Below are 13,928 nucleotides of genomic sequence, written 5' to 3' on the forward strand. Positions count from 1 at the left end.
ACATCCCTACCACCATATCACATGTTTTATTTTTTATTTGTGTTACAAATAAGGTTTTTACTGGAAGTCATAATAAAGAAATAATCCAATGATAAATGGCTTAAGAGTTTTATTTGGGTAACGCTATTTGAGTGCTTTGCCAAATTCCAAACTGAACACGTTATCTCCATCTCCTGGCTTTTGTATTGATTCTTTCTCAAGAACAAAACACTTTTAGCACATAAACCCTGTAAGCAAATAATGAAAAACAACCTGTTTACCTAACATTAAAGAACAGACACCACTGAACCTAAAATGTAAAAGTCATTTTTCCTTAACATTTATTGGTATATTTTGTAAAATAAATAGGATGTCTCTAATCTCCCTATTTTAGTTAAATTTAATCAAGTGTAATATTGATGACTTGCTGGTAGACTGCATTTGGAATATGAAGTCTGCATTTGGATTATATTCTTTATTGTCTGGGGCAGTATTGTTATAAAATATAAACAGTAACAGCGCCTCTGTCTTTGTGAATTTAATGTATTTGACTTCTCCCAAGCTATCATCCCTTTATTTTCAAAAGATCAGAATGTAAGATGAAGACAAACAGCAAGAACAGGTTATTATTAAATGGACTTTTTCCACAGCAAGAAATAGGTAAACAATGTAATCTTATGAAATCTAGTGCCTGGCCAAATAAATAGTGTGGATTATTGTTAGTATTTTTAAAACTATTACTGGCTACCCTTTTAGTAGGGATGGCAGTCTTTTGAAGCTGCATATTTTAATGACATACAGTACATTACAGTATGTGCAAATTATTTTTTTTCTGTTTCTGCAACATTTGCTGTTGGTAATTCTGTGATATAAACACAATCAGAATCTAAACATTGCTTGCAAAAGTTCTGAATGCCTGAAGGCTTGCTCCACAATGACTGCAAACCTGGTTGATCCCAGGTAAATCAATCATTTAAATATAGATGAGCATTTTCATTTAATATTAATTGATGCAATATTCCCCATCATAAAAGTGGTCCTAAGTACAAAGCACAGGTACTCACTGACAGTTTGTTCACCTGTTTGCTAAATGTCTACAGTGATTTCCTGGCTTTTATAAGTAATTACTAGTGATAATCCAAACTGCTCTTTGTTTGGTTCAAGCAGGGTTCGGAGAACCTGAACCCTATTGAAATCACATTAAAAACCATGCAGGGCAAAGTGACAGTGTTTCTGCAAAGGGTTCCCCATCCCCCATATACCCACCTCATCTATGCTCATTTGTTGCTTCTTCCTCTGTCAAAGCTGGCTACACTACCCAACGGGGGGAGATAGTGATATGCTCCTCTGTGACAGAGCAAGGGCCTAGCTACCAATTGCTAGTACCAATCACTGTCACAATGCCAAGAAAGCTACACCATTGCTTCCACTGGTCACTGACATTGCTGATTTTAGCTGTGACTGAGATGGAGGAAGAGGATTTGAGGTAGGGCAGGTGGCGTGAACGTGAACTTTAAGATCGGACAATTTGGTTTGTTGCAAGTTGGCTGGTAAGTGAACTGGGAATTTTTCTTTGTTGTTGTTTGACATGAGTTGCCCTTCCATGTGCTCCTTGCTGCGATGGCCAGTTATAGGTTGGGGCAGTTGCCAATTGTTTATACTATTGGTAAATTGGTGAGGGGGCGTACTGGACACCTTTGCTGCCATTGTGCTATATGCTGCAGTGCCCCTCTTTGCCTTTAAGGAGGGGTGAGCTCCCTCCAGGCATGCCTGCCCTCAATCTATCAATTATTATACATGTTCTCCTAATATGGAGGCTCTCAAAATTTATAGACCTAGGACTGCAGATAATACTGGGATGCCATGATGTGGCCTCTGCAGCTTACACATGCATTTGCAAATGTGTGCAAATGAAACCCCTGTTTTTAATGTGAACTGTTAGACAGGACAAGTTGATTTGTTGCAGGCTGGTTGGTAAGTTGAGCTGGGAATTTTTCTTTGTTGTTGTTTGGCATGTGTTGTCATTCCGTGTGCTGCATGCTGCAAAGGCCATTTATAGGTTGAGGCAGTTTTCATTTATTTCTACAGGTCGGGTGAATATATGGGGGTCGAGAAATGTTCTTTACAAAGACACTGTGGTTGCTTTTCTAAAAGTAAATAGGCTGTTTACTTTTCATGTTAATTTACCCCACAGCTTAGTGAATAGGGTGACATTTCACTTTTCAAAGAATACCAAATCACATGGAAGGAAAAAAACATTTTCTTGCATGTGATTGGATGATAGAGGTCAGCAGAGTTTCAACTCGTTCAGAACTGGGGAAAATTCCATAATTTCTTTGCAAAGCGCAGCTTCTCTTGCAAAGTGAAATGCCTATTTGCCTTTAGTAAATCAAGCCAACTGCCCCCTAGTGGCGAGGTGACAGGGTCCCTTTAGAAGATACTAATTACCTGGCTATAACACTGACCATAGGCTTCTAAATCACTGACCCGGGACAAGTTTAGACAACAGGAAAGTCAGAGTAAAGCCAGAAGTTCTTATCTGCATGCTTGTTCTGTGTTATTGACAAAACATGATCTTCATTAAAGCCAGGCAACTGGAATTTTCAGAATGAGAAGTAAGCACTGAAAGCTTCCATGTTCCTCCGTGGAAAACTTTCATTTAGGCAGAAGCACAGTGACATGGTCCCAGAATTTAAGAGCCTAAAGACCCTAAGGTAAATCTGCCCAGATTTTAGTTTGCTTCTGACCAATAAAAAAAAAAACCATACAATGTACCTTACGACAACTACTTCCATTGTCTCGCTAGTGAATTCCAAAATATCTGCAGCAGTGCCCACAAACATCAGGAGAAGTTGAGAAAGCTGATCACGAGTTATTCCCACTCCGATTGGCAGGAACCATCTTCCAATAATCAAAAGCAGAAGAAACGTCTGGTGTAATCCTAGTGTCCAGGCTGATTGACAGATTGATGAAATTAATGTATTGGCCTGTAATAAAAAAGAAAACATACTTTGTTGTTTCTGCACAGATTAGGATTTGTAGAAACATCACGTTTAAAGCTGGCCTCCAGCTTTCAGTGAAATGTAATAGTTCAACAAATAAGTTGTATCAAATCGTCAAACAATAAGTATCATAAGAGCATGCTCATGCCCATGAAAGTCTAGGTCATGCTTCAAATATTACACAATTTTGAACCAAAAAATGTCCATGAAAATCTTTCAAGTGTGAAGTGAATTGTCAGGTAAGTGTTCTCATCACGTGTCCTCCACCATAACTTACACAGCTTCTTGCTGGATCCTCATGATCTCTAGTTTAGGCAAAGATCATACAGCACTTGTATAGTAAATCACTGGAAGGGCAGCCCAGGTGCTATTTACCAGGGGGCCATCAGTCCACACAGACAGACCGAGAACCACCAGTTCACTACAATTAAACTCAAATAAATCTTCAATGGGGGTACAGAGACAAGCAGTCAGTTGGCAGGTGTGATGATGTCACAGAAAAAGCACCACCCAATGCATTTTGTTACCAAAGAACCTAGTCAGGGAATTGGAACGATGTTCTTTGGTAGCGAAACACATTGGGTGGGGCTTAATCAGTGATCTCATCACACCCGCCAACTGACGGATGCATGGCGTTTCTTGCTTGTCTCTGTACCCACATTAAGGATTATTTGAGTCCCATTGTGCTGAGGTGGTGGTTCTCTGTGTGGACCGAGGAACCCCTGGTGAATATTACCTACCGAGGTGGGCTGCCCTTCCAGTGATCTACTATACAAGTGCTGTATGAACAATGCTTAAACTAGAGATCATGGGGATCCAGTAAGAGGCTATGCAACTTGTGGTGGAGGACACATTATGAGAACACTTACCTGAAGATTAACTTCACAGTTGGAGAATTTGCATGGATATTTTTGGTTTACAAATCATGTAATATTTAAAGCACAACCTGGACTTTCAGTGGCATGAGCATGCTCTTATGACACTTGTTGTTTGCTGATTTGATACAATTTTTTTTGTTGACATATTTTTAATCACCATTTATTGATTTTAAAGAATTACACCTACATGCATATACAGATATATATTTCTTTGGTAATCAGATAACATAGTGTGCAACATCCGATATTGTGGGATACACTAAGCACAGAAAATAATTCTTCTTCTATACAAATGTAATAGTTTGGTAAATCAAACTATTTAAACTTCACTAATAGCTGGGGGTCAGCTTTAATAAGATGTACAAGGAGAGGCTAACTGTTTGTCTGGATTCTATAAAATAGACAGTTCTGCTACTTATAATTTAAACACAGAATGAGGAAATACATTTCCTGATGGTAATTCAGGGATGAGAATACAAGGAACAGGCATAGAAACTCTGGCTGCAGTTATTAGTAGATTGTAAGCTCTAATGAGCAGGGCCCTCTGTTTCCTCTTGTACCAAATTGTATTGCAAACTGTAATGTCTACCTTCATTTTGTAAAGCGCTACGCAAAGTGTTGGCGCTATATAAATCCTGTATAATAATAATAAGTAGTGTATAGCACTCATAATATTGTAGTACCTCCTTTTTTTATTATGTCCTATATAGAAGGGCTGCCAGAGGGGTTTAAAGAATGTTACCCAACATTTCAGATTCCTGATTTGTGTCTGTTGCACCATGTGCTTGTCTTAAAAAGTATCCTGTTCTCTTTGTATTTCTTCCTTTTTTGTGAAATCCCCGGTGAACCTAACAGTTCCCCTGCTTTCCTATTTCAAACTGACCATGCTAGGCACAGAAGCACATCCATCCAAGTGGAAGAAAAGCCTGCCAGTCCTACAATGATCAGACGTGCTGAAAAGCCCCCTTAAACAGCCATATTTATACAAATGATTTCCCTTTCATTTCTATTATAAACTGAATGGGTTTTTTCACAAGGTAAGGATTCACATATACTTTAAATCCACCTACACATCATGCTGATGACTTCCTAACATATTCCTATGTACAATAAATTGTTTCAGTCCTTGACATGCCAGCTAGTGCCACCCAGCCTGGTCCTCATTGTTGTACAGTCTGTGTATTTTTGTTGGTAGAATAGTGCGCTGCATACTTGCAGCTGGTCTGTACAAGTAAGGCCTCATGTACACTGATTGTTAAAAATGCTGCTTTTAGTGGCTTTTAGTGGCATCTGGAATTTTTTTCTGTCTCTTAATGCTCCCGAACTCCCCATGTTAGCCTTGTTAGACAGGAGTGTTTAGAGGCAGAAATAAAACATCACTTGCTCGTTCTGGAGAGGATAATTTTAGCAGAAAGAAAACACTTGATGCATGACAACAGGTTAACGGTAGGTGCGTCAAGAGCTTGGCTGTTAATTCATTTCAATGGCCAGATTTAAATTATTATGAAATTAATTAATGCGCAAATCCATGGCACGCCTAAACATATCTAGACGCGTTTACATGCACCAAGCAGTTTTTCTGCCATAATGCTGCTGCAAGGTTCAAATGCATTTAGCAGCATGGGCAATTACACTCTGTGCATGAGACCTTAAGCTTAATTGCTAGCAGGGACGGGAGAGTTTGTTTAACTATTTTAGTTAATTTTAGTAACTACTTTTATGTTGGTTCTACATGTACTGATGCAGAGAGGGCATATTGTCTGCTTCAGCATCAGCATGCCTTATTTGGCTATAATTGATCTTGTTAGTGTAACTTTTAGGCTAGCCAATAACTGGGGTAGAAGAGGGGACTGCAAAAGACAGCTAGCCTAGGATGGTAGGAAATAGCCAATAACTGGGGTAGAAGAGGGGACTGCAAAAGACAGCTAGCCTAGGATGGTAGGAAATAATAAATGTGGCCTTGAAACATGGCTTCTTAAAGTTATTGTAAAGGCTGAAGGTTTTTTTACCTGCATGCATTCTGTGCATGAAGGTAATAAAACCTTCACTATGCAGCTCCCTCCCCAGCCACCCTAATACTTACCCAAGCTTGATCCCGAACCAATGATGTGCACAAGAGCAGCTGCTGTCCCAGCTCTCTGCCTCCTCATTGGCTCAGAGACATTGGCACCCACGGCTGTCAATTACAGCCAGTGAGGAGGGATCGAAGGGGTGGGGCAAAGCCCCGCTGGCTGTGTCTATAGACACAGCCAGTGGGGCTCAGAGGTGAGCCTGCCCAAGTACCCCCCTAGCAAGCAGCTTGCTAGGGGAGGTACATGAAGTGTGGAGTAGCCTGGAGTGCTGGCAGGGACCCAAGGAGAGGTGGATTGGGGCTGTTCTGTGCAAAACCATTGCACAGAGCAGGTTAGTATACCATATTTAAATAGAGCTTTTAGAATCACTTTAAAACTTCAAATAATTCAGTTTATTTGCTCTTCAAATGAACCCATCTTATCTAATTTAGAAGGTGGGAAATGATCAGGTTGAGATGATCAGGGAATATTTGTATTTCAACTGGGGTTCTAAAGAAAAAAAATAGTTTAATATACTGTACCTCCAGCCATCATCATCCAAAGCAACATTAAGAGTTTAGAGTGGAGACATTTTTTATTTCATCTGAACTCATTATGGTAAGGGATATTTCTATTTTATCTAAAGGCAGCCATACATACAATAATGACTGAACACTCACTGGCAAGCTTTGTAGATGTATAGATGTGTAGATGCGCTATATAAATACTGTATAATAGATGTGTTTTTCACCTCTCTGCTTTTATTACTCTGCATTCCATCTGAATGTTTTATTCACATTTGGCCATACTGTATGTACAGAGTGTAGAGTCAACTCTGCTGCTACCACCGTTGAAGGAAACATGCACCATTTTACGCTCCTTTATTCCTACCAGTAGTGAAAAAGAAGCAGTCCCTATTTTCCACACAGCACAAGAATGACAGAATGACTTCCTTTGTGGAATCCCAAGACTAAGGAGAACTAAGATTTTCAAAGATGACTCCAGAAATGTTGAATTACCGCCAGCTCACGTTTCTACTAGGGAAAAATATGCAGGTCAGGTGGTAGCACAAAAAAATTCCAAAAACAGGTCTCATGAGGAAGGTGAAATGCCACATGGTGATTTAAGCAGCTGCAATTTGTATATGCTACTAACATTTCAATTTCATGGTATTCAAATAAAAAATGTTGCACTTCTATGTGATTTCTAATTCCTGGAACCTACAATGCTTGAGGTGATTGTAGCCGTATTAGTGCATTTGCAACAGAAACAATTGAGTACTGTCCGTGATACTTTTTTTATTTGCACTAACATACAATTTTAAAGACAAGCTTTCAGGGAGTGTCCCCTTCTTCAAGGTCCAAGCAGTACTGCTTGGACCTTGAAGAAGGGGACACTCCTTGAAAGCTTGGCCTCAAAATTGTATGTTAGTGCAAATAAAAAAAGTATCACGGACAGTACTCAATTGTTTCTGGAACCTACAATGAAATACATACAGTTAGCCAATAGAAAAAAAAATGCCATTTGAGAAAGGAGTAATGATGACACTGTATCAAGTCAGACAGAATTTTCACAGCTGCAATCCAGGGACTGCCAGAGAGATATGAGAGGAAAGGAAGTAATAAATAGCATACAACATCCTTTCTGTGCAGGCACTGTTAGTAGTAACAACATAAGTCTTTATGTCATACAATATAAAATAGACCTACCTGGCTTAATATGTCATTGATGGCTGTTCCATTAGTATGCATCGATTTGTTACTGTTAACACATTCCTTAAAAAGCAAATGCAAAAGAATAATTGGTTTTCAATCAAATACAACATTGAAGGTTTTGGTTGACTAACTGGCTGTCCTTTTACAGGTATAACATTTTCAAAATAAAGGGTCACTATTGATAAAGCTCCAGGAAGATATTAAAAGTACCATTTAACCAGCATTTTATATATATATATATATATATATATATATATATATATATATATATATATATAAATATACACACACACACTATATTGCCAAAAGTATTGTGACACCCCTCCAAATCATTGGATTCAGGTGTTCCAATCACCTCCATGGCCACCTAGGCATGTAGGCTGCAAACATTTGCGAAAGAATGGGACACTCTCAGGGGTTCAGTGAATTCCAGCATGGTACCGTGATAGGTTGCCAGCTGTGCAATAAATGAAATTTCCTTGCTACTAAATCTTCCACAGTCAACTGTTAGTGGTATTATAACAAAGTGGAAGCAACTGGGAACAGTAGCAACTCAGCTATGAAGTGGTAGGCCACGTAAAATGACAGAGTGGGGTCAGTGTATGCTAAAGCGCACAGTGCTAAGAAGTTGCCAATGGTCTGCAGAGTCAATAGCTAAAGACTTCCAAACTTTGTGTGGGTTTCCATGGCCAAGCAGCTGCATCCAAGCCTTACATCACCAAGTGGAATACAAATGTTGGCTGCGGTGGTGTAAAGCACGCTGCCACTGGGCTCTAGAGCAGTGGAGACGTGTTCTCTGGAGTGACAAATCATGCTTCTCTGTCTGGCAATCCAATGGACATGTCTGCGTTTTGCGGCTGCCTGGAGAACGGTACTTGCCTGACTGCATTGTGCCAAGTGTAAAATTTGGTGGAGGCAGAATTATGGTGTGCAGCTGCTTTTCAGGGGTTGGGCTTGGCCCCTTAGTTCCAGTGAGGGGAACTCTTAAGGTGTCAGCATATCAAGACATTTTGGACAATTTCATGCTCCCAACTTTGTGGGAACAGTTTGGGGATGGCTCTTTCCTGTTCCAACATGTCTGCGCACCAGTGCACAATGCAAGGTCCATAAAGACATGGAAGAGTGAGTTTGGGGTGGAAGAACTTGACTGGCCTGTACAGAATCCTGACCTCAACCCGATAGAACATCTTTGGGATGAATTAGAGGGGAGACTGTGAGCCAGACCTTCTAGTCTGACATCAATGCCTGGCCTCACAAATGTGCTTCTGGAAGAATGGTCAAACATTTCCATAGACACACTCCTAAAACTTGTGGACAGCCTTCCCAGAAGAAGCTGTTATAGCTGCAAAGGGCGGGTCAACTCAATATTGAACCCTATGGACTGGGATGCTATTAAAGTTCATGTGCGTGTAAAGGCAGGCGTCCCCATACATTTGGCAATATAGTGTATATATATATATATATATATATATATATATATATACACACACACACATATATAAACATACCTAAATATAGTTTTATATAAGATAAGCTTAAATACCTGATATTAGCCCCCCAAATTTTCCTGGACTCACAAGGAAGCTCATCAATCTAGGGGGGGTTTAGTGAGATGCAACCAATGAGCATGTGACCAAAAACCCTTGGTAGGAGTTGGACAGATGCAGTTCCACCACTGTGTGGATATATGCTGGTGGTTGCTGATGCTTATTCAGCCAATTTGTGTTATACTTCTGCTGATTGCAAGAAGTGGTAAACTGCTGACTTGAAAGTGGATACGTTATGCTGCTAGCACATAAAAGCCAATAACTCTAACTATTGAAACATCATGCATCTTTACAATACATACTGTATGTTACTAATTTGTATTGCTCTAAACCAGGCTCAGTGGCATCCAGGGGCAGACTGACAACTCATGGGGCCCCCGGGCAATAGGGGATCATGGGGCCCCTATGTCCTTGCCCACACTAAAAAAAGGCCTATAAAATGTACCAGGGGCATCTCATGGGGCCCCCTACTGACCCTGGGCCCTCAGGCAGTGCCCGAGTGCTCGAATGGTCAGTCTGCCCCTGGTGGCATCTCACCCTTTAAAGAAGTCAGCAATTAGGTGGGTTGTCACAACATCAGACTAGCCACATTTTTGTGTAATGCACTAGGTGTTTGCGCCCCCTGTATGTTCTTTTGCAGTATATGGTTGTATTCCCCATCAGAGGAGGGCTGCACTGCTAGAGCATTGTTCTAGAGGAAATATAGACTCCACACAGTATCCCGATCTGGGAACTGTCCTTTTGAACACTGAAGTCATTGTCTTGAGGTTTTTTTTGGCCTGGAAGTGCAGGATGGCCTGAAAGTGATGTAATACGCCATCCTGAAAGTGACACAATGACAGCGGCATTTGGAAGGGCCCTGTGAGACACCGTGAGCCAGCACACTGATGGGTGGCGTTGTTGACAGTTGCTGATTTCGGCACTTTATTGAATGTAATATTTGATGGGTGTTTGTTTACTTGCTTATGTGAGAATTTTAACCAAAGCTGAATACATTTTACGTTGTTTTATGGTATTTACACTATTGCAGCCTTTCTTCATATGTTTAACATTTTAGGGACCACCTTATGAGCCAGACTGGGGGCAAAAAAATGAATGGTGGCGAAGAGGCCATATTGATTCAAAGTGCTTTATGCCAATCATATTTTATGAGATGCATAGTGGTCCGATGAGTGAGACTAAGTACTGGGAGTGGTGAATCACGAATCAGGGGTGGAATAAAGTCTGATTTCTGTACCAGCTGGGTGTATATTGTGGGATATTGATTTCTTAAGCAAAATAAGAGCACTGCGTATTGTGGTGGACTGTTTTGGATTTTTTTTTGTACTTTATTATAATATTCTGTGATTTTTAGTTTTTATGTGCGTACTAATATATTTGAAGCACGTTTTATAGGGAACACTTAGCACCTCCTGAAGTTATATATATTTGTGTGGATTTTTGTACATATCTAAATAATTGTTAAGGAGGCTGCAGTGATCCATATGGGGTTATTGTAATTATGATTATATGTATTTTGTTGCTCATTTACTTTTTTGTTTGTAGATTCACTTTGAGTACCGGGTGGTTGAACACCCCCTCTGTGGTGTGGTAGTGATTGATTGTTTAGTAAAATTAGTTTACAATTATCATTATGAAAGAATGTTGCATAAGGTTCTTTAAAGATTTGGAAAGGAAGAACAAATACACATTTCATTTTTCACAACTTATTTTAGAATGAATGAATATTGCTTTCAAAGAGAAATAACATTTCGTCATTATTTGGTGATGTTACAAGTCTTTGCCTCCATTATTAAGAGCTTTCCAGATACACTTACTATGTACTACTATTTACTGCAGTGTTTCCTATAGTATATATAGTAAGGAGAGAAGCAGACAGCTAAATGGAATGTAGCAGTTAAAATATGTCAGCATGTCCTTTCCTGAATGGGGTAAGGGAATGCTGTGTCTGGAGCGCTCTGACATCACTTCAAGAGTCATAATAAGACCCTGTTTCCTCCTCATGTCAAAACTGAGTTTACTGTTCCTGTACTGGGTTGTAAATTGAGGAAAGCATTTTTTCCTCAGACTTTCAGAATGTGTTTTTGAGTGCCTCAGTAAGTCATTTTAACCACACATGAAGATGAATCATCAATGTAGAAAAGAGAAATGCTTAAAGCAGGGGTGGACTGACCATTTGGAAACTTGGCACTGCCTGAGGGCCCAGGGTCAATAGGGGGCCCCATGAGATGCCCCTGGTACCTTTTTCATAGGCTTTTTTGAGTTTGGGCAAGGACACAGGGGCCCCATGATCCCCTATTGCCCAGGGGGCCCATGAGTTGTCAGTCCGCTCCTGGCTTTAAAGTGTATCTGAACTCAAAAAGTTAATGCTTGCTATTGCATATTACTGTAAATTGTGTCAAAGCAGAACCCCTTCCTGTGCCCTTTTCCTGCCATTCTTCTTGCAAAAGAGCAGTGCACTCATTGTCCCTAGGCACCCCTGATCATTGAATCTCATGGCTGTACATCTGCAAAGTGAAATCATTGAAGGCACTATGGGGTTAATCCAATCATGTACAAAAAAATAAAAATAACAGCATCTTTGCTTGCTCATAATTGGATTATAGAATTCAGCAGAGCTGCACCTCATTCTCCTTGCTGGAGCAGACGATGTACCCGAGGAACCCCAGACAAGCATCTGTAACATATGTTCAGTCATTCCTGTCATCCTAGCCTGGCCAATGACTCAAGAACCTGGAATAAGATGGGGAGAAGATGGAAGCTCCAGCACTGGAGAGAGGTTGCAGGTATTGCAGCTCTGTAGGAGGATACTTTAATTGGTAAGTGTGCCATAATGTGCACACATGCTGCACACTTTTGCACTCTATAGCAAAAGTCCATAAGTGGCCAAAAGGTGAGGCCAAACACTTGGATTCTGATTTAGGTTTTGGATAGAGTAGGAAAGCTTCAGATTGTTACTGCTGTCTGTGGCCCTGCTGGGGTGAATTTTCTCATTTTCTGTCCTGATGTCCACACACAGACATTAAGAAGGATTTCCCCAACAGAGACACACACAGCAATAGATACCCAGAAGAGGTCCAAACCCTTCTCCAAACTGAATAGAAAGGGCTTTTATTGCCTCATCTGTCCTCATGAAATATAGCTCTTAATTTCTTATCTTGGAACCCATACAGAAAGTGAAGGAATATCTTACCTGTGATAACTTAATTTCTGCTAATACAATGTGTTGAAATACAAGGAAAAGCTGATACTTTGTCTTTGCTTCCCACAGGCATGGGCCAACAACAGAAACCTTTCCTTTTCCAATCCCACTGCCGGAACTGCTTGCAAACTCATGGTTTTAATGCTCCTGATCAATAACAACACCCAAATTCCTAATTCCCAAACAATATTTTAGCAAATATACACTAACAAATTGCCCACAAGGGTAAGATAACTTATTATTTCTGGTCATAAAACTTACCTGGTGATCATGGTTTATTTCAAGAAGCCACAGGGATGGCACGATGCTTACCAAATAGCAGAATATAGGAGGTGAAAACCTGTGGAAATACAAAAGAGTTTTATTTAAGGAACATTTTTAGCATTTTGACATTTGGACTGAATCTAGCTGAGTAGCCAAGTAGTAGCTCTGCCTGCATGTAGGTCCCACCTTCCTGCTGTAGCTAGCACTGGTGCCACTTCCCAAAAGGGGGGCCAATGCTGAATGAAGCTAAATGTTACATTGGGCTATTTGGTGTTTCAGACCACAGACCAAAGGGATTGAAATTAGTTTCATTATTAACTAAGATAAAAGAAAAAAATGGGATATACTGTATTAAAAAAAAGATACCTAGGTGGATACAAAATTGATCCATTGCTGCATCTGTCCCCCTGCCTGCTCTACGCTGCGAACTGAGCGATCAATCACTGCTGATCGCTCAGATCTCCCTTCTGCTCTGAGCAGAGAGCCATGGATGTCAGTCTCTGGCTCTGCTGCTCCAGTGGTTACTGGAGCACTGGGCTGGGGAGGAGGGTGGAAGGGCTGACTCTCAGTGGATCGCTGAGAGGCTTAGCCATGTGTCAGTCCAGGCTTCTGGGTCTATCCTGACCATATGATTTGGATCTTTTCAGAGGCTATACAGGCTCTGTGATGACAGCCAACAGTGGGCTTTAGCACGCTCTCGGCTAAAAACTGGTCACATAAGTGCAGAGCAAACTGCGCTCCTGTGATCCATAGGAGAACTATAGCCAAAAAAGCTTTATAAGAAAAGAACACAGAGGAGCGCCAGACTAAGTGCAGTATATTTACAGTTCTGTTTATTAAAAATAAGCAAATTGAGAACTCACTATTAGACAGATGTGATTTAGCATGTAAAATCATGTGGGAAGGCCCCCATGGTAATCCGGTGGATGGAATACCACCCCTTGTACGGAGTTACGTCTCCTTGGTGTCATGATTTCCAGTACCACTCCATCTTTGCGTTCCATGCTGGTTCCAGCGGCGTCTGGACACTCACCGCTGCTCCTGCCTGGATTGGTACAACTACTCCATCCATTGGATTACCATAGGGACAGAGAAGGATCTGGCGCTCAGTGCATAGATACTCCACACTTCAGTGAAGGGAGTGGGTAAGGGGAGGGGGGGAGAAGGAGGGGGGTTAGGGAAAATAGGTATGAAAATGAATGGTAAAAAAACATGATAAGTGCTGTAGGCACACAAGTGGTAAATACATAAAGTCCATAAAGAGTCTCTGTATAATGACGTGGTAAGTGG

General features: G+C 40.7%; 1 protein-coding gene across 1 annotated transcript in view; it reads right to left on the reverse strand.

The window, feature by feature from the left end:
- TMEM26 (transmembrane protein 26) overlaps positions 1-13,928 on the reverse strand; it is a 103,316-nt gene that overhangs the window by 19,269 nt on the left and 70,119 nt on the right. Inside the window, exons 2-4 of the mRNA XM_089683200.1 lie at positions 12,636-12,714; positions 7,620-7,685; positions 2,755-2,966 (exon numbers count right to left, since the gene is read on the reverse strand). Of these exons, the coding sequence (XP_089539326.1) occupies positions 2,755-2,966; positions 7,620-7,685; positions 12,636-12,714 (357 nt within the window). The remainder of the gene's footprint in view (positions 1-2,754; positions 2,967-7,619; positions 7,686-12,635; positions 12,715-13,928) is intronic.

This window comes from Staurois parvus, unplaced genomic scaffold (genome assembly GCF_062004578.1).
Source record: "Staurois parvus isolate SC_StPar_1 unplaced genomic scaffold, SC_StPar_1.0 ptg000303l, whole genome shotgun sequence".
In the NCBI taxonomy this organism is placed as follows: domain Eukaryota; kingdom Metazoa; phylum Chordata; class Amphibia; order Anura; family Ranidae; genus Staurois; species Staurois parvus.